The 20,689-nt window shown below is 37.4% G+C and overlaps 1 protein-coding gene across 1 annotated transcript in view; it reads right to left on the bottom strand.

The window, feature by feature from the left end:
* Positions 1-20,689, bottom strand: part of GALNTL6 (polypeptide N-acetylgalactosaminyltransferase like 6) — a 533,789-nt gene that overhangs the window by 483,588 nt on the left and 29,512 nt on the right. Inside the window, exon 2 of the mRNA XM_007950340.2 lies at positions 13,553-13,626. Coding sequence (XP_007948531.2) covers positions 13,553-13,626 — 74 coding nt within the window. The remainder of the gene's footprint in view (positions 1-13,552; positions 13,627-20,689) is intronic.

The raw sequence follows: 20,689 nt of genomic DNA, 5'->3' as shown, positions 1-20,689 counted from the left end.
AAAAAAAAAAAAAACAGAAGAACAAGAATATGTTAAATGTAGTACATTTCCTTGTTTGCATTTTCTAAAATATATTTGACAGCTGAAACAAAAATTGTGACACTCTCTGTTCCTCAGAATGTAGCTAGAGGTGATATTTAAGACTACTATATTATAAATGGGAGAAGGTAAAGGAACAAAAAGCAATGGATTAATGATTTGCAAGAGTGAAGCAAATGTCTGAGTAAAACTATCCTGATGTAGAAGCTTTGTGGGTGCATTTTCCTAGAAGAGTTCAGTTTGATGAAAGTGTCAATGCAGGAATTGGACTTCTAAGTCTCCTGATAGGGCATGTCACCCACTTCTGGACCACACTTGAAGTGTCAGGCATGATGCCGGCTTTCTAGTTTATTTGACTGAGTAGCTGAGGCAAGGTGTAGTTGGATGATTTAAAGAGAAACAAATGATTCTTGGTTAAACTGAAGACTTCATTTGGGGGGCCCAAAATCCCAAGAAATATTCACTTGGATATTGAGCCATATATTATCCTTGAAAAATATTTATTTATTTATTTGCAGCAAAATCTGATTGCAGGTTATGTTATTGAGATGAATATGTGGAGGTATTCTTTATCTTTAATGACACACTGTACCAGAAATATGAAGATCTGCAGCAGATTTAAAATTCTAGCTTTTGTTATAACTTTTTAAAAGATTGCAAAATTATCAAAATGCACATAAATCAGGTCTTAATATATTATATAATGGGAAGAGAAACAAAGTTACTGTAACTCATTCTATTTTCAGAAAGTAGAATATTATTATTATGTGTGGTGTAGTGCCTAAGGCATTTGACTGCTAACCAGAAGGCTGGCAGATCAAACCCACCAGCCACTCCTCAGAAGGAAGATTGGGCAATCTACTTCCATAGTGACACTGCCTCAGAAATCCAAGGAGGGGTTGCTGTGAGTTGGATCTGACTCAATGGCAGTGAGGTTTTTTTTTTTTTTTTATTAATATAATAAATGATCATGTCTAGGCCACAACTACATCTCACTAAATTTCCTAAAATAAAAATTATTGTTATTTATACTATAATTATTATACAATAAAAATAGAAATTTAGAAAGTAAAACAAAGTGTATATATTAAATTGTAGCCACTAAAATAACAATATCAATTCCAAGTAAATTTTTAATAGATCACTGAAGAATTCAAAATTATACTTTGTCTACTTAAGCAATAACAAAATAAGATTAAGAGTTAAGCACTTGGCTGATAATCTAAAGGATGGCAATTTGAACTCACCCAGCACTCCAAAGGAGAAAGATGTGGAAGTCTGATTCTATATAACCTTGGAAACCTGATGGGGCAGTTCTACTATGTCCTATAGGTTCTCTATGATTTGGAATCAACTCAATGGCAACTTTTTTTTTAAAATATACATCATAAGGTTTTCATAATTTTTTTAAAAAAGTGATGAAAATAGAAGTACTGATTTTTTTAACTTGAGAAGTTAGAAAAAGATCAAAATAAATATAGGCCAAGCAGGAGATAGCAGAAATCATTGTATAAGACAAGACCGATAATGATCTAAGAACCGGTTTTGTGGGTGTTTGGGAAAGCATTTATTTATACAAAAATGTAGCAAAGGAATAAAAAAAAAAACTTTTTACGACAAAATTATTAGCAATTTTTTAAAATTATAAGATAATGAAATATTAAAGATTTCTGCAATAAAACTGAAAAAATGTACAAATTATAATTTTTCTTGAAAAACATAAATTGCACAATTGACCCCAAAAAAGAAATACATTAATTACTTCATAAATAATTTTGATAGATATTTTGTTAATAAGAGAATGAAGAAATAAGGAACTTCATCTAATAGCTTTGTTAGAAACTGAAAAATATTGTGTACAAGATTTCACTGAAAGGTTCCAATGACCATATAGTCTTATCAGTAAGTTCTTTTAAGTCTCCAAGTAATTTATTAAAGAAACTATTCTAGAGCAATTTAAAAAGATAGGAAACTATCTGGACAGGAAAATTTTTATTTTAAATATTTTGTGATTTGGTGTACGTTTACAGAGCAAATTCACTTTCCATACAGCAGTTCACATACATTTTGTCTCATGACATTGACCACAGTTTACCACAATGCAGCAGCTCCCCTTCCACTTACTCCTGTTACCTCTTCCCTGTGTCCATCCCTCCATGCACCCCTGCCACCTGAGCTGTCTCCCTCTGCATACTCAGCCCTTCTATTCTCCCATAATTGTTCTCTCCAAGTAGCATATCTACCTAGTGTAAATGTTCAGCTCATATGCCTGTCTTTTGTTTGGCTGGAAGCCACGGAGTGAGTTCAATTCCAGACCTGAAGGGCAGCTAGGGGCCATAGTTTCAGTGTTTCCATCAGACTCTATCAGACCAGCAAACTGGTCCCCCCCTTTTTTTTTTCTTTCAAATGATTTTGAGTTTTGTTCCACGTTTTTCTCCCACTCTATCTAGGATCTTCTACACAGATCTCCCTCCAAGTAGTTGACGGTGGTAGCTGGGCACCATCTAGTTATTCAGGTCTCATAGTCATATAGGCTGAGTATTGCATGGTGTACCAGTCACTTGGACTAATTGTTTCCATGAATCTTTGGTTTTCTTCGTTCTTCTTTGCTCTGGGTGAGAAGAGATCCGTTGTTGTATCTAGATGGCTGCTTGCAGGTTTTAAGATCCCAGTCATTACTTGCCAAAGTAGGATGTGGAACAATGTTTTGTGTAGTATGTTATGCCAATAGAGCTTGATGTCCTCTGTGACTATGGTCTGGACAGAGAATTTCTTATTGCTTTATTTATAATTATTTCACCTTGGAAAATATGGAAAGATATATTTATGGATTGTAAGCATTGAAATAAAATATTAAAGGAAAGTTTAATTCCTATTATTTTCCATCTCATCTTCCTAAGGTAATAATAGTGAGCTTCTTGTGAGCCAGTTTTCTAAGTGAGTAAGTCAATGAGAAGGAAGCCCTCATTTCTGATGTAGCAGTCTTCAGAGTGATGGACCACTGAATGTACCTCTACATCCATTCACAAAACAGTTGCAGAGTAAAACATCACTGCGGAAATGAATCTTGGGTCACAGGTTGGACTTGCTGCAGTGTGTGTGCAATTAACTTGGGTTGAAATAGTGTATGATTTGAATTGACTTTAATGCTTATCGTTTTGAAGAAAATGTGGAAAGCAGGGCCCCAGCAGTTATCAATCCATGGGCTGAGAGTTGGCATTATTTTCATGTCCATCACCAGTCATCGTAATCCCCAGAATGGTGCCTTGATCCTTAGATCATCCTACTGGGACTAAGGATGGAAACTGTGTTGGATGCCACTATTTCTTTCTTGATCTACCATTTTGAAACAAATGCTGAGTGTGTTCTTCCCTTTTTGTATTCTAACTCCAGATATTTGTGCATTTCATTATAATAATTTACTTTGTCTTCTCAAGCTGCCCTTTGAAATCTTCTGTTCTGTTCTTTCATTTCAGCATTTCTTCCATTCATGTTAGCTCTTCTCTGTACAAGAACAAGTTTCAGAAACTCTTCTGACATCTATTTTAGTCTTTTCTTCCTTTCCTGTCTTTTTAAATGACCTTTTTCTTTCTTCATGTATGATGTTCTTGATGTCACCCACAACTCATCTGGTCTTTGGTAATTGGTGTTCAGTGCATCAAATCTATTCTTTAGATAGTCTCTAAATTCAGGTGGGATATGGTCAAGGTCATATATTTGCTCTCTTGGACTTATTTTAATTTTCTTTAGCTTCAATTTGAACTTGCAATGAAGCAATTTATTGTCTGTCTCACAGTCAGCTCATGACCTTGTTTTGGCTAAAAGTAGTAAGCTTCTCTATCACCTCATTTCACAGATGTAGTCAATTTGATTTCTGCGTATTCCATCTGGGAGGCCCATGTATGTAGCTGGCATTTATGTTGTTTAAAAAGGTATTTGCAATGAATAAGTCATTGGTCTTGCAAAATTCTAACATGTGATCTCTGTCATCATTTCTGCCACGATGGCCATATTTTTCAACTACTGATGATTCTTTTTTGTTTCTAACTTTCACATTCCAATCATCCATAATCATCAATACATCTTGATTACATGTTTGTTCAATTTCAGACTGCAAAAGTTGGTAAAAATGTTCGATTTCTTCATTTTTGGTTTTAGTAGTTTGTGGGTAAACTCGAATAATAGTAGGATTGACTGGTTTTCCTTGTAGGTTTATGGATATTGTCCTATCACTGACAGCATTTTACTTCAGGATAGATCCTGAGATGTTCTTTTTGACAATGAATGCAATGCCATTTCTCTTCAATTATTTGTCATTTCTGGCATAGTGGACCATATGATTCAAAATGGCCAATGCCAGTCCTTTCAGCTCACTAATGCCTACAATATCCATCTTTATCTGTTCCATTTCATTTTTGACAACTTCCAATTTTCCTAGATTGATACTTCATACATTCCATGCTCTGATTATTAATGAGTGTTTGCAGCTGTTTCTTCCCATTTTGAGTCATGCTACATCAGTAAATGGAGGTCCTGAAAGCTTTACTCCATCCATGTCATTAAGATCAACTCTGCTTTGGGGAGACAGCTCTTCCCCTGTCATATTTTGAATGCCTTCCAACCTGAGGGGCTCCTCTTTCAGCACTATAGCAGACAATGTTTCTGGGTTGTTCATAAAGTTTTCTAGTAGTATACCAGACAATGTTTCACTGCTTTTCATAAGGTTTTCAGTGGCCAGTTTTTTCAGCAGTGGATGGCCCCTTGTTTCTTCTAGTCTGCCTTAGACTGGAAGCTCCTCTGAAACCTGCCCAATATGAGTGACCCTGCTGGTATTTGAAATATTGCTGGCATACCCTCCAGCTGCACAGCAACATGCAAGCCATCACAGTACAACAAACTGACAATCTAGTGGTGGAATTAAATTTTAAGTAGCATAAATATTAGGAGTACATGAGGATATTGTATACTAATATGGAGAAGGATGTTCTAAGCATAAATGTAATGGAGTATAAGAAAATAAAGCAATGGGAGAAGGGAAAGGAACAGGAGAAGGATATGGAAAATGTATCTAATTACCCTCCATAAGCAACTGCCTCCTTTGCCCTGAGACCAGAACTAGATGGTATCTGGCTAGCATTATTGAAAATTTTGATCAAAGATTCCTTGGAGGAATCCTGATCAAAAGGGGCTAAAATGAAAAATAGAATTTCAAATTGTCATAGACTCCAGACTTCCTGGAGCCGTGAAAATTGTCTGAACCCTTGAAAGTACTGCCCTGAGAAAATCTTTAAACCTTAAATCAAAAATATTTCTTGAAGTCTTCTCCAAATCAGACATTAGTTTATCTTAACTAGTAAAAAATGTCTTCCTTGATTATTGACCTCTTTTAAGATCTCTTTATATGGATCAATTTGACAACAGCAACTTGAAAGATTAGGTAGGGTGCTTAGGGGGCAGTGAACTTATGTTAATGGAGGAGGATCAACTTAGATGAGGAGAATCATTACATAAGTTGAAGAATGTAATCAATGTCATTGAATTGTACAAGTAGAAGCTTTTGAATTGGTGTATGTTTTTCTGTGCATATTCTCAACAACAAAAAACAACAAATAATCAAAATTATGTAGAAAAAATAAAACAATACTAGCTATAATTAAAATTTTTAAAAGGCTATCTGGTAGCATAGTGCCTAAGGCACTTGACTGCTAACCAGAAGGCTGGCGGTTCAAACCCACCAGCCACTCCTCAGAAGAAAGGTTGGGCAATCCTACTTCCGTAGTGATACTGCCCCGGAAACCCAAGGAAGGGGTCGCTATGAGTCGGGGCTGGCTCGACGGCATATGACAACAACAACAAAACCTGTGTTCATGAAAACCCATCATAAGGAAAAAGACAAAAAGTTCAATAAAAACTGAAAAATATTCACTATCATAGAAAAAAGCTAATATAGAGAGAATCTTTAAAAATTAATTGAGAAAACCAACACCCTTATAAAAGCTGTTTACTTCCTAAACATGATAGAAAATAAATATATCCAATTAAAATTTTTAAAAAAGTTCAGTGAACTTTATTCACAATTTTTATTGTGATTTGGGTGAAGGTTTACAGAGCAAATTCACTTTCCATACAGCAGTTCACATACACTTTATCTCATGACATTGACTACAATTTACCACAATGCAACAGCTTTCCTTCCACTTCCTCCCCATAATTACCTCTTCCCTATGTCCTTCCCTGCCATGCACTCCTGTCCCCCAAGCTATTTCCCTGTGCACAGTCTTTATATTCTTCCATTATTGATCACTCCAAGGAGTGTATCTACCTATTATAAATGTTCATCTCATATGTCTGTCTTTTGTTTGGCTGACAGCCAAAGGAGTGGGTTCAATTCCAGACCTGAAGGGCAGCTAGGGGCTACACTCTCATGGTTCCACCAGGCTCTATCAGAGTATGGAAAAGTTGAAAGTTCATGGGCTTTAGATGAAAGCATTCCTGGGTCCAAATCCTATTGCTGCAATTTACCAAACATGTTGCAAAAACCATGATCTAAATACTTCTCTCAGCTTTAGTTTCTACCCCAAAAAATGAGGACAATAAAATAACAGTTATGATGACAATAATATTAACAATAATATCTGCTTTACCTCAGAAGGAAGGTTGGGCAATCTACTTCCATAGTGATACTGCCTCGGAACCCAAGGAGGGGTTGCTATGAGTTGGAGCCAACTCGATGGTACATAACAACAACAACAACATCTGCTTTACTGTGTTGCTTGACTATAAAGAGTACATTTAAAGCATTTGGCAAGTACCTATTAAGCATGTAATAAATGTAAGACATTAATATTCATCATCATTATTGTTATTGCTTCTTATGTGCTATTGGAAAGATTAATTAATTTCTCTAAGCTTCAGTTTCTTACAAAATGGAAAAAATAAAATTTATCATGCAAATTTGAAATGAGCATTAAATTAGATCTTCCATAGTCAAATCCCTAGTCCATGGTAGTTTTTGTACCAATGGCTTCAGTTTATTTTCATTATCAATTCATTATTATTATTGTAATCTGTTTAAATTAACTCATTTAAATTTATTCATTTAAATTCAGTTATCAAAGCATGAAATTAAAAAAAAAAAATCTTAAAATGTACTTGTTCAGATTGTGGTCCCTTTGGCCACAGCCGGCTACCCGGAGGGAAAAAGTTGGACCTGTGGGCTCAGGACCATAGTTGCAGGGGACATCAAGCTCAAATAGCATAACATACTACACAAAAACATTGTTCCACATCCTACTTTGTCAAGTAGCAACTGGGATCTTAAAAGCTCTCAAGTGACCATCTAGAAGCAACGATGGGTCTCTTCTCATCCAGATCAAAGAAGAATGAAGAAAACCAAAGACATGGAAACAATAGGACTATAAGACCAGAAAAACTAGATGGTGCCCAGCTACCACTGTCAACCATTAGGAGGGATCTCTATAGGAGATCCTAGATAGAATGGGAGAACAATGTGGAACAAAACTCAACATCATTACATTATGGCACACTTGGAACCTGCATGTAGCCATGTCATTGCTCAGCAGCCTGCTATGATCTGCTGACCTTGGGACTTACAATGGACTTAAGTCAATGGCCTGCCGTGTGGTTTGGTTACATCGGGACTGTGTCTTTTTATTTGTCAACCTTGGGGCTTCTCAGCCTCAACAGCCAGTAGCTGTCTGAGTGATGAAACACCACTAGCTCCAATGGGCCGGGAATAAGAGACAGAACTGGACTCCAAGGTTGAGGGGCTTTCACCCAGCCTCTAGAGCTTGGCACTTTGAACTTGGACTTAAAGTCTCCAAATTGTAAGAATAAACTCCTGTTTGTTAAGGCCATCACATTTGTGGTATATATTCTTGTCAGAGCAGCACTAGGTAACCAGAACACTCAGGAAAGTACAACTGACCCTAACTGGCTTCTTTAATTCTAATTTGCCACCAAGACCCACTTCCTATCCAATACTAGTGATTGTCTTTTTTACCCCTACTTATGTATCCTTTTACCATGCTTATTCAATCTATGTACTTAACAAATAATCTGAGAATCTGGACTATATGAAGAAGAACACAGCATCAGGATTAGAAGACGACTCATTAACATTATGGTAAGTTTTTCTGATAAAGAAAAGCAATCAAAGTAATATATATTTAGAAATTTTGGAAAATAATGATAATTTTCCAGCTCTACAATCCCATCAAGTTATGATTATCACTAGCATTTTGGAATACTTTATAGCTTTATTTTTATGCATCTCTTTTTTGCTCATTTCCTTGTTCCACAGAGTAATTCTAAAACATGAACCTGCCTTTACAAATCCTCTGGACACATCCTCCATCACTCTTTGTTTACACTCTACTCTCCTTCTTCCAGTTATTGTTGTTGAGTCACTTTTGACTTAAAATTGTCCTATGTACAACAGAATGAAACCTTGACTATTCATGGGCCATCCATACAATTGTTTCCATGTTGAGCCATTGTTGCAGACATTATGCCATTCCATCACACTTCCAATTTTCCTACATTCACACTTCATACATTCCATGTTCTGATTACTTTTGGATGTCTACAGCTATTTCTTCTCATTTTGAGTTGTGCCACATCAGCAAATGTGGGTCCTGGAAGTTTTACTCCATTGACATTGTTAAGGTTAATTATATTTTGAGGAGGTAGCTCTTTCCCAGTTGTATTTTGAGTGCCTTCCAAGCTGAGTATCTCAACTTTCAACATTATATCAGACAATATTCTGCTGTTATTCTTAAGGTTTTCACTGGCCTTTCTTTTTCTTTTTTTTTAAAGTAGATCATTTGATCCTTCTCTCTGATCTGTCTTACTTTGTAAGTTTACTGAAACCTGTCCATAATGAGTGACCCTGCTGGTATTTGAAATACCCATGGCAGAGCTTCCAATGTCACAGCAACACACTAGCCACCATAGCAGGAGAAATACATCCTACCTTCATATATTTCTTCTCCACTTTCCATATTGTTTTAGATAAAAGGGCATTCTCTCTTTCAATGCTAATTCTTTTAGTGTTCTAACTGTAATTTCTTCCCATATCTTTTCAAGGCTAATTTCTTCAATAATCTTCTCCAAGCACTCTTTTGATCTTTGGTATTTAAGCATGTTGAATTATTTTACTGGAATTAAACAATACATTGTAATATTAAATGACATGGGAAAATGGTTCCTATTAAATGTTACATGGGAGTTCTGATGATGCAGTGGTTAAGACATTTGGCTGTTAATGAAAATGTTGGTGGCTTGAGCTCACCAGCTGCTCTGTAGGAGAAAGATGAGGTAGTACTTCTGTTACAGAATTGTATTGGAAACCTTATGGGCAGTTCTACTTTGTCCTATAGAGTCACTATGAGTTGGGATTTACTCAAAGGAAGTGGGTTTGGTTTTGGTTTAAATGTTACATGAAATAGAAAGATATAAAATATATGTGTGATCTCAAATACATGCACACACACACACCACACACACATACCACATTTACCTATACTAAAGGCCATCCTTGTAACTGTGTTTGAGATATTATTAAGATTAGCATCTTAATTTCAGTAGGGATGATGAGATCCCAGAGTGGCAGAGGCCAAGTGGCAGTTCTTAACTACCAGAGATAAGACAGAGGCAATTAGCATAATGGCTGTTGTTATGTGCTGTCAAGTCAAGTCCCTCTGACTCATGGCCACCCCTCCTTCAGTTTTCAAGGCAGTATCACTACGAAAGTAGATTGTCCAACCTTCCTTCAGAGGAGTGACTGGTGGGTTTAAACTGTCAGCCTTCTGGTTAGCAGTCAAGTGCCTTAGCCACTACGCTACTAGAAGTCCCTAGCATAATGGACAGGAGTAAAGAAAAACCAAAAAAAAAAACAAAAAAAAAACCAACTCACTGCCATCAAGTTGATCCCGACTCATAGTGACTATTCCTTGGGCTTCTGAGGTGTTATCTCTACGGAAGTAGATTGCCCAGTCTTCCTTCTGAGGAGTTGCTGGTGGGTTTGAACCTCCAGGCTTCTGGTTAGCAGTCAAATCCCTTAGGCACTAAACCACCAGAGCTCCCAAGGGGTAAAGGACAAATAAAAGTGTTTTCATACCCAGAAATTTTTGGAAGTGACTAATTTTCCTTACGAATGAAATAAAAGGCCAGCCTACTAATAGATTTCTTGATTTATGTAACATAAAATTCTCTAAAATTTAAATCAACACAATGGGAGTTTCACTCCCTAACCTATTTTCTAGACCTATCTCAGTGCACAGACCTATATCTTCTTTATTGAAGGAGATTCCAATACCTGTTAAGAAAAATTTTGCAACATTGTCACAAGAATATGGTATAAGACTTTCTTCTATTCTTTCTTTGATGGACATTTATTATAATATCTGTTTAATTAGGAAATATGTTTAATAGACCTTTAGTGATATCCAGTCACTGACTCTGAATTAACCCGAATTTCTGGTAACTCAAAATGCCACTGTGTCCACCAATCAAAGTAGGGCCTTATCGAGGTCAAAGGATAAATGGAATATTAACCTATGTCTTCTTAACAGTCAGTTCAGTTGATCTGAACAAGTTTCTGAATGTGTAATTGGGATACTCCGCAATAATTTCATACTAAGATACTGGCAGAATCTCTACGTTGGCTTTCAGATCTGTGAAATGAAGGTCATGGTCATAGGAAAGGTCAAATGGAAGCTCCCAGAGCATTCCCTACCTACTAGGGTAATAATCCAATGGCAATACCATATTTCTTTGGAACTTCAGAGATGAATGCCATTTTAAAGATTTGAAATATGCAAGGGTGGTGAATCCTATCACATTCTCACTTAACTTCTATTTTTCCATGCAGAAGCTAGATGGGTCATGGAGCAGGACCATGGATCATTATAAATTTTGTCATATCAGCACAATATCTGGCACCTGATATGCAGTTCTTTGTCTGATAAATATTTTTCCCCTAACAATTTTTCAAGGACTTCCAGAAACTGTTTTCTCCCAATAACATATATCTTTATAGTCTTTTTCTGTTATAATTTATTTTAGATAGATTCAGATCATCTTAACATCAAATTGGATATCACACTTGTTCAGTACATTGATGATACGATGATAGTTTTTTTTCAGACGAGCCAGAAACTGGTAATTACATACCTTAGTAAAACACATGTAAGTCAGAGGGTAGGAGATAAATTTCATGAAAATGAAAGGGGTACCCTCTTGGTAAAATTTCTGAGGGTAAGGATTCTAGTGATATGCATTGTGAGAATATCTCTTCCACAATGAAAGACAAGTTAAAACATCTTATACATCTACCACTAGAAACAAAGCATGATTCTAGGTAAGCCTGTTTGGATTTTTGGAGCAACATGTACTATATTAGTGTATGATACTCTGATCTGCTTTCTGAGTGACTCATATTGTTGACAATTTTGAGGGGGGTAAGAGAATAAAACAATAAAAGGCAATACAACATGTCTAGGCTTCATCATAAATTGGTCTTTCAAGTGGGTCATGAAAATAAAACAAAAAACTCACTGCCATCGAGTCTATACTGACTCATAGTGACCCCCTTTTGGATTTCTGAGGCAGTAAATCCTTATGGAAGTAGATTGCCCAGTCTTCCATCCGTGGAGTGGCTGGTGGATTTGAACCACCAACTTTCCAGTTAGCAGCTAAATGCCTTAGACATTATGCCACTAGAGCGCCATCTATTTTCAAGTGGGCCATATGAAATCCAGTAGTATTTAAAGTGACTGAGCCAAATAGAAATGCTGAATGGAACCTCTCATAAGCCACAATAAGAGATTGACAACACACCCCAAGAAGTAAAGTCATAGCCTTTCCTGCATCTAACTGTTCTTCTTTTGAGTAACAACTCCTGGCTTGCTACTGGGCCCTGTTAAAGACTGAATGACAAACAATGGGATACCAAATGACCATGTGACCTGAGCTGACCATCATGAAATGAGAGTTATTCGACCCACAAAACCATGTTGTTGTTGTTGTTATGTGCCGTCGAGTCGGCCCCGACTCATAGCGACCCCTCCTTGGGTTTCCGAGGCAGTTATCACTACGGAAGTAGGATTGCCCAACCTTCCTTCCGAGGAGTGGCTGGTGGATTTGAACCGCCAGCCGTCTGGTTAGCAGGCAAGTGTCTTAGCCACTATGCTACCAGAGCTCCCCCACAAAATCATATGTTGGCATATTGTTATAGTTTTTAGGTACTGTCTAGTCAGTTCTGACTCACAGAGACCCTATGTACAATAGAATGAACCACGGCCTGGTCCTGTGTCTTCCTCACAATCATTTCTATGCTTGAGCCCATTGTTGCAGCTACTATGTCAATCCATCTCATTGAGGATCTTCTTTTTCACTGACCCTCCACTTTACCATGTGTGATGTCCTTCTCCAGGGACTTGTCATTCTTGACAACATGACCAAAGTATGAGAGATGAAGTCTCACCATCCTTGCCTCTAAGGAATACTATGGGTATATTTCTTCCAAGATAGATTTGTTCATTCTTCTGGCAGTCCAAGTTAAATTCAATATTCTTCACCAAGATTATAATTCAAATGCATCAATTCTTTTTTGGTCTCCCTTTTTTCATTGTTCTGCTTTTGTATGCGTATGAGATTGAAAGTACCACAGATTGGGTCAGCCACACCTTAGACTTCAAAGCAAAATTTTTGATCTTTAATACTTTAAAGAGACCTTTTGCAACAGATTTGTTCAATGCAATACATCATTTGCTTTCTTGACTGCAGCTTCCATGGACATTGATTGTGGATCCAAATAAAATGAAATCCTTGACAGCTTCAATATTTTCTCCATTTATCCTGATGTTGCTTATTATTTCAACTGTGAAGATTTTTGTTTTCTTTATGTTGAAGTGTAATCCATTCTGAAGGCTGTAATCTTTGTTCTTCATCAGTAAATGCTACAAGTCAACTTCACTTTCAGCAAGAGAGTTGTATCATCTGTATATTAATGAGTCTTCCTCCAATCTTGATGCTGCATTCTTCTTATACAGTCCATCTTCTTAGATTATTTCCTCAGTATCCAGATTGTATGAGTTTGGTGAAAAGATACAACCCTGACAAACACCTTTCCTGATTTTAAACCATGCAAAACAAAAATCAAATTCACTGCCTTTGAGTTGGATCCCACTCATAGCAACTCCTCCTTGGGTTTCTGAGGTGGTATCACTACAGAAGTAGATTGCCCAACATTCTTTCTGAGGAGTGGCTGGTGGATTTGAACCACCGGCCTTCTGGTTAGCAGTCAAATGCCTTAGGCACTGCACCACCAGAGCTCCCTTAAACCATGAGTATCCCCTTATTCTGTTTGAACAACTGCCTCTTGATCTATGTATAGGAATAACAGCAATCAGTTAACAAGTTACAAAAGCAGGTCTGTATGTCACAAGTCAGTTGCATAAGATGATCCAGAGTTATTCCTGGATCTTACCTGGACTCACGTTTGCATATGGTCCTGCAAAATATACTCAGACCACCTAGAAGTAGGCTGATGGTGTATTGAAGCTTCAAAAAAAAAAAAAAAAAAAAAAGTTTCAGAAAAATGGAGGTGAAGGGAAATCCTATCCTTGAGCAGAATTTTTAGTGGTATATTTTGTTCTTCACTTTGGGTGGCCAAGAAGCAGTCTTTCAAACAGAACAAGGGCTTAAAATATGGTAATATTTTAAATATGGCTTAAAATCAGGAAAGATGTTCTTCTGGATTGTATCCCTTCACCATACTTATTCAGTCTGTGTGCTGACCAAGCTGGACTATACATGAAGAATGCAGCACCAGGATCAGAGAAAGACTTACTGACAATCTGCAACACACAAATGACACAGCCTTCCTGGCTGAAGTGTGGAAGATTTGAAGCACTTACCAATGAAGATCAAAGACTATAGCTTTCAGTATGGAATACACCTCAACATAAAGAAAACAAAAATCCTCACAACTGGACAAATAAACAATATATTGATAAATGGAGAAAAGTTTGAAGTTATCAAAGATTTCATTTTACTTGAATCCATAATCAACACCTTTGGAAGCAGCAGTCAAGAAATCAGGACATATTTCACTGAGTGCATCTGCTGCAAAAGACCTCTTAAAGTGTAAAAGAGCAAAGGTGTCACTTTGAAGACTAAGGTGAGCCTGATCCAATTTATGATATACTTCATAGCCTCATAGGCATGTGACAGCTGGACAATAAATAAGAACACCAAAGAATAATTGATGCATTTGAATTGTGGTGTTGGCAAAGAATACTGAAAATACTATGGACTGCCAGAAGAATGAACAAATCTGTTTTGGAGGAAGTACAGCTGGAATGCTCCTTAGAGTGAGGATGGGTAGACTTTGTCTCTAGTACTTTGGTCAAATTGTCAGAAAGGACCAGTCCCTGGAGAAGAACATCATGCTTGGTAAAGTAGAGGGTCAGTGAAAAAGGGTAAGATCCTCAATCAAACAGATTGACACAGTGGCAGAGATGATGGGTTCAAGTATAGCACAGATTGTGAAAGTTGTGCAAGACAGGGCATTGTTTTGTTCTATTGTACATAGGGTTATTATGAATAGTAACTGACTCAAAGACACCTAACAAGGGCAACAACATATATATATATATATATATATATATATGTACATATTGCATATGGTATTCTTTCCTACAAAAAAGATTTTTTTTTTACTGTTCCACATAAGGGTTACCTAAACTCCAAACTTACTGCCATTGAGTTGATTCCGACTCATGACTCAGAGTGCCCCCCATTGGGTTTCTGAGGCAGTAAATCTTTACTGAAGTAGATTGTCTCATTTTCTTTCCATGAAGCAGCTGGTGGGTTTGAACTGCCAACCTTCCAGTTAACATTCAAATGTTTTAGGCACTGTGACATTACTGCCTGTAAATTTCAATTGATTCTTTAGGTTACAGAACATTTATATGTCATTTATATGTGGTTGTAAGGTGCTCTGGTGGTGCAGTGCCTAAGGAATTTGACTGCTAACAGAAGGTTGGTTGTTCAAATCCACTAGCTGCTCTGCAGAAGGAAGATGGGACTATCTACTTCTGTAAAGATTTACTGCCTAGGAAACCCAATGGTAGTTGCTAGGTTGCTATGAGTTCCAATCAACTCGATAGCAGTGGTTTTTGGTTTTGGTGATTGATTTAGAGGAATTAATTATCATTTTCTGAGCTTGGTACTGTGGCTTCCCAAAGATGAATATGATAATTGTTGGGACTTCATGTCTTCTTTTACTGGGGAAAGGGTATTTGTTGCATTTGGGTAGAAATTCAAAATTTATGTAATTGGATATGGATACTGAAAAGTCAAAAGTGTAGTTGGTTTTTATACTACTTTATATCAGATCTCAATATGCTTTTTTATGTAGTGCCAGGCTAGAACTTTACAAACTATATTTGTTCTCTCTTGCTATCATTTGCAGCTGACTTTCAGTTAAGTTTTTCCAATAAAATATATTTGACTCAAGACCAGAAGGCAGGAGGGAAAAGGAGTACTTTCTTTTTAGTTGCTTGCTATTTCTGTCACAACTGACCTAACATGGCACTTTGCCCGAGCATCGATTGGTTCCAGTCTCAAGCTTCTTTCAGCACTTCTAGAACCAGACTCATAATGCACCTTCAGAGATGCAAGAAGCAGCCAGGAGGTGGCTATTCTCATGAAGTCCGAGCCCCAACTTCACAGAGCTCCTTTGAGCTTCTAGATTAAGAGAACCCTTAATTATCCCCCCTCTTTTGTTTCCTCAGGCAAGAGGAGGGAAAATCACAAATTCTTGTAACCATTAGCTGAGTTACTTTATCTTTCTCATTTTGCTTCTTAATTAAGCCCTCAAACACTTGTGAAATCGTTTTTTTTTTTTTTTTGGGGGGGGGGGTATTAAATTCCTTCTGCTGAAATACCTAGTGTGGTTTCTGTTCTTCTGACTTGTCCCCTCTGATGTGGAGGAGAAGAAATAAATCATGTGGGGATCAAGATGGTGTCATTCAAATAAAACCAGTGCAATGACAATAAGGAAAGTATCGTGGACAGTCGAGGAGTATGCAACATGGTAGATAATAAGTTAATATAGAAGAAATTAGAGCTCAGTCTAGTAGGGCTTTGAAAGTTCTGTAAGGCTTTTACTTTTATCATGAGATGGGGAATGATTGAGGGGGTTTGAGTAGAGGAGGGATGTTTACCATTTTCCCCTTTATACAAAAGTGAAAATACATGTGATTTAAAGCTAAAGCACAGTAAGCTTACGTGGTACATTGGTACCATAAATTAATGATAAAATGTGCGTGTTTCCAGAAAACCATTTTATTTCTTTATTAGACATCCTACCAATAGAATATATGATGGAAAATTTTATCATAAGTGCAACTTTTAAAAATTCAAATGTGTAGACATTCTTGCAAATTAAAAAAAAAAAAAAAAATCATTTCCTAACCTGCTCTGCTTTTTTTCCTAAGCCTTTCCTTCTTATTTTTAAATTTTCTCTCCTCTAATCTTTCTCTCATTGACATACTTACTATAATTTTCTTTTACAGCTATGGTCTAAAACTTAGGAAAGTCTTATGGTTGTTCCAGTTGTATCTAAATAAATTTCTGAGTATATTATAAAGCCTTGGAATTCAGAGATTTTTGTTTTGAAGAGAAGCTTGTTGAGACGGTAGGTCTAAAATGAATTGTTGTTGCATTCTGAATGCTATCAGCAAAGCTTTCTATAGTCAACACATTTCACTCCATGTTTAGTGCAAGTATGCTGGCTTTGCTAAAATTTCCTAGAATTAGTATGGGTTAGTGACTGGGATAAATATTTATTAAATTCTCTAATTTTTTAGGACTTTTTTTTGTTGTTGTTAGGTGCTGTTGAGTCATCTCCGACTCATAGAGACCCTATGCACAGCAGAACAAAACAGCAACCAGTCCTGTGTCACCTTCACAATCCCTCCTATACTTGAGCCCATCACTGCAGCCACTGTGTCAATCCATCTCTTTGAAGGCCTTCCCCTCTTTCATCAACCCTCCACCTTACCAAGCATGACAGCCTTCTCCAGGGAATGGTCCCTTCTGACAACATGACCAAAGTGGATGAGATGAAGTCTGGCCATTCTCACTTCCAAGGAGCATTCTGGCTGCACTTCCTCTGGGACAGATTTGTTAGTTCTTTTAGCAGTCCATGGCACTTTCAGCATTCTTCACCAGTACCACATCTCAAAAGCATCAATTCTTCTTTAGTCTTCCTCATTTATTGTCCACCTCTCACATGCATATAAGGTGATTGAAAATACCATGGCTTCTGTCAAAGGCACCTTAGTCCTCAAGGAGACATCTTTGCTCCTTAGCAATTGAAAGAGGTCCTTTGCAGCCGACTTGCCCGGTGCTGTATGCCATCTGATGTCCTGATTGCTGCTTCCATTGGCATCAATTGTAGAACCAAGCAATGTGAAGTCTTTAACAACTTCAATCTTTTCTCTATTTATTGTGATGGTGCTTATAGGTCCAGTTGTGAGGATTTTTGTTTTCTTTATATTGAGATGTAATCCATACTGCAGACTGTATTCTGCAATCTTCATCAGTAAGTGCTTCAAGTCATCCTCACTTTCAGCAAGCAAAGTTGTGTTGTCAGTGTATCGCAGGTTGTTAATGATTCTTCCTCCAATCCTGATGCCACATTCTTCCTCAGATAGTCCAGGTTCTCAGATTATTTGCTCAGCATATGGGTTGAATAAGTATGGTGAAAGGATACAACCCTGACACACTCCCTTCTTGACTCTAAACCATGCAGTGTCCCCTTGTTCTGTTCAAATGACAGCCTCCTGGTCTATGTACAGGTTCCTCATGAGTACAATTAAGTGTTCTGGAATTCCCATTCTTCTCAGTGTTACCAATAATTTGTTATTATCCACACAATCAAATGCTTTTGCATAGTCAATAAAACACAAGTAAAAATGTTTCTGGTTTCTTTGCTTTGAGTCAAGATCCATCTGAGATCAGCAATGATATCCCTTGTTCCATGCTCTTCTGAATCCAGCCTCCACTTCTAGAAGTTCTCTGTCAATATACTGCTGCAACCATTTTTTAATTATCTTTAGTAAGATTTTACTTGCATACAATATTAATGATATTTTTCAATAATTTCTACATTCACCTTTCTTTGGAATGGGTACAAATACAATTCCTTCCAGTCAGTTGGCCATGTAGCTGACTTCCAAATTTCTTGGCATAATCAAGTGAGTCCTTCTGGCAGGGCATCCATGTTGAAACATCTCAATGGGTATTCTGTGAACTCCTGGAGACTTGCTCTTCACCAATTCCTTCATTGCAGCTTTGACTTCTTCCTTCAATACCATTGGTTCTTGATCATATGCTACCTCCTGAAATGGATGAGGAGTGACCAGTTCTTTTTGGTACCGTGACTCTGTGTATTCTTTCCATCTTCTTTTGATGCTTCCTGCATAATTCAATATTTTGCCCATAAAACCAAACCAAACCCACTGCCATAGTGTCGTATCTGACTCATATAGTGACTCATCCTTGGGTTTCCAAGGCAGTATCACTACAGAAGATTGCCCAACCTTCCTTCCAAGGAGTGGCTGGTGGGTTTGAACTGCCAGTCTTCTGGTTACCAGTCAAATACCTTATTCACTACGCTATCAGAGCTCCTATTTTGCCCATAGAATCTTTCAATACTGCCACTCAAAGCTTAATTTTTTTTCCTTAGTTCTTTCAGTTTGAGAAATGCTGAACATGTTCTTCCTTTTTGGTTTTCCAACTCCAGGTCTTTGCACATTTCATTATAGTAATTGGTTTTGTCTGCTTGTGCTGCTTTTTGAAATCTGTTCAGCTCTTTTATCTTGTCATTTCTTCTATTTGCTTTAGCTCCTCTTCACTCAAGGGCAAGTTTCAGAGTCTCTGCTGACATCCATTTTGGTCTTTTCTTCTTTTCTCATCTTTTTAATGACCTCTTGCTTTCTTCATGGATGGTGTTCTTGATGTCATCCCACAATTCTTCTGGTTTTCAGTCATTGTGTTCAATGCATCAAATCTATACTTTAGAGATCTCTAAATTCAGGATGGATACATTCAAGATCATATTTTGGCTCTTGTGGACTTGTTTTAATTGTCTTCAACTTCAAGTTGAAGTTCCATATGAGCAGTTCCACAATCAGCTCCTGGCCTGGTTTTGGCTGAAGATATTGAGCTTTTCCTTTGCCTGTTGCCACAGATGTAGTCAATCTGATTCCTGTGTATTCCATCTGGTGAAGTCCATGTGTGTAGTCATCACTTATGTTGTTGAAAAAAGGTATTTGCAATGAATAAGTCATTGGTCTTGCAAAATTCTGTCATGTGATCTCCAGCATTATTTCTGTCACCGAGGCCAAATTTTCCAACTACTAGTGATTCTTCTTTGTTTCCAAATTTTGCATTCCAGGCACCTTTGATAATTCACATATCTTGATTGCATGTTTGATCAATTTCAGACTGCAGAAGTTGATAAAAATCTTCAATTTCCTCATCTTTTGTTTTGGTTGTTGGTGCATAAATTTGAATAATAGTCGTATTAAGTGGTCTCCTTTGTAGACATATGGATATTATCCTATCACTGACAGCATTGTATTCAGGACAGATATTGAAACATCCTTTGTAATGATGAATGCCACTCCATTCCTCTTCAAATTATCATTCTGAGCATAGTAGATCATATGGTTGTTTGATTCAAAATGGCCAAAACAGTCCATTTCAGCTTACTAATGTCTAGGTATTAATGTTTATGCATTCCATTTCAGTTTTGACAACTTTCAATTTCCCTAGATTTATACTTCATACATTCCATGTTCCTATTATTAATGGATGTTTGCAGCTATTTTTCCTCAATTTGAGTAATGCCACATTAGCAAATTAGGAGATCTTAAAGGCTTTACTTTATCCATATCAGTAAGATTGGTTCTACTCTGATGAAGCAGCTGTTTCCCAGTTGTAATTTGAGAACCTTCCAACCTAAGGGACTTGTCCTCCTGCACTGCATTGGATAATGTTTCCAGGCTATTCATAAAGTTGCACAGTAATGTATCAGACAGTGTTTCTCTACTATTCATAAGTTTTTCCCTGGCCAATTCTTTGAGAAGTGGATGGCCTCTCCCTTCTTCCTAGTCTGTCTCAGTCTGTAAGCTGCATTGAAACCTATGCACCATGTGTGACCCCATTGGCACTTGAAACACTGGTGGCACAGCCTCAAGCCTCACAGCAACATGCAAGCCACCATAGTATGACAAAATGACAGACAAGTTTATCTCCTTAGCTGTTTAAAACCTCTCCATCCTCCCCTTACCTGGATCCCTGACACTGCTCTGCTCTGTCATCCCCTCTGGCTTCACTTTTCCCCCACTTTCCTTCCTGTTCAGGGTGGGGCCTTGGGCCCTCCCCTTACCAGGATCCCTGGCTGCTGCCCTGGTCTTCTTCCCTCTGGCTTTGCTTTCTCCCCTGCTTTCCTGCCTACTGGGGTGTGGCCTGGGTCCCTCCCCTCACCTGAATCCCTGGCTGCTGCTTGTTTTTAGTAGACCAAAAACAACTACAACAACAACTATAA

Source organism: Orycteropus afer, unplaced genomic scaffold (assembly GCF_000298275.1).
Source record: "Orycteropus afer afer isolate SDZICR_OR568_19922 unplaced genomic scaffold, OryAfe1.0 scaffold00268, whole genome shotgun sequence".
Classification (NCBI taxonomy): domain Eukaryota; kingdom Metazoa; phylum Chordata; class Mammalia; order Tubulidentata; family Orycteropodidae; genus Orycteropus; species Orycteropus afer.
The sequence above is the reverse complement of the archived record's forward strand: the minus strand, read 5'-3'. Positions and strand labels throughout refer to the sequence as shown.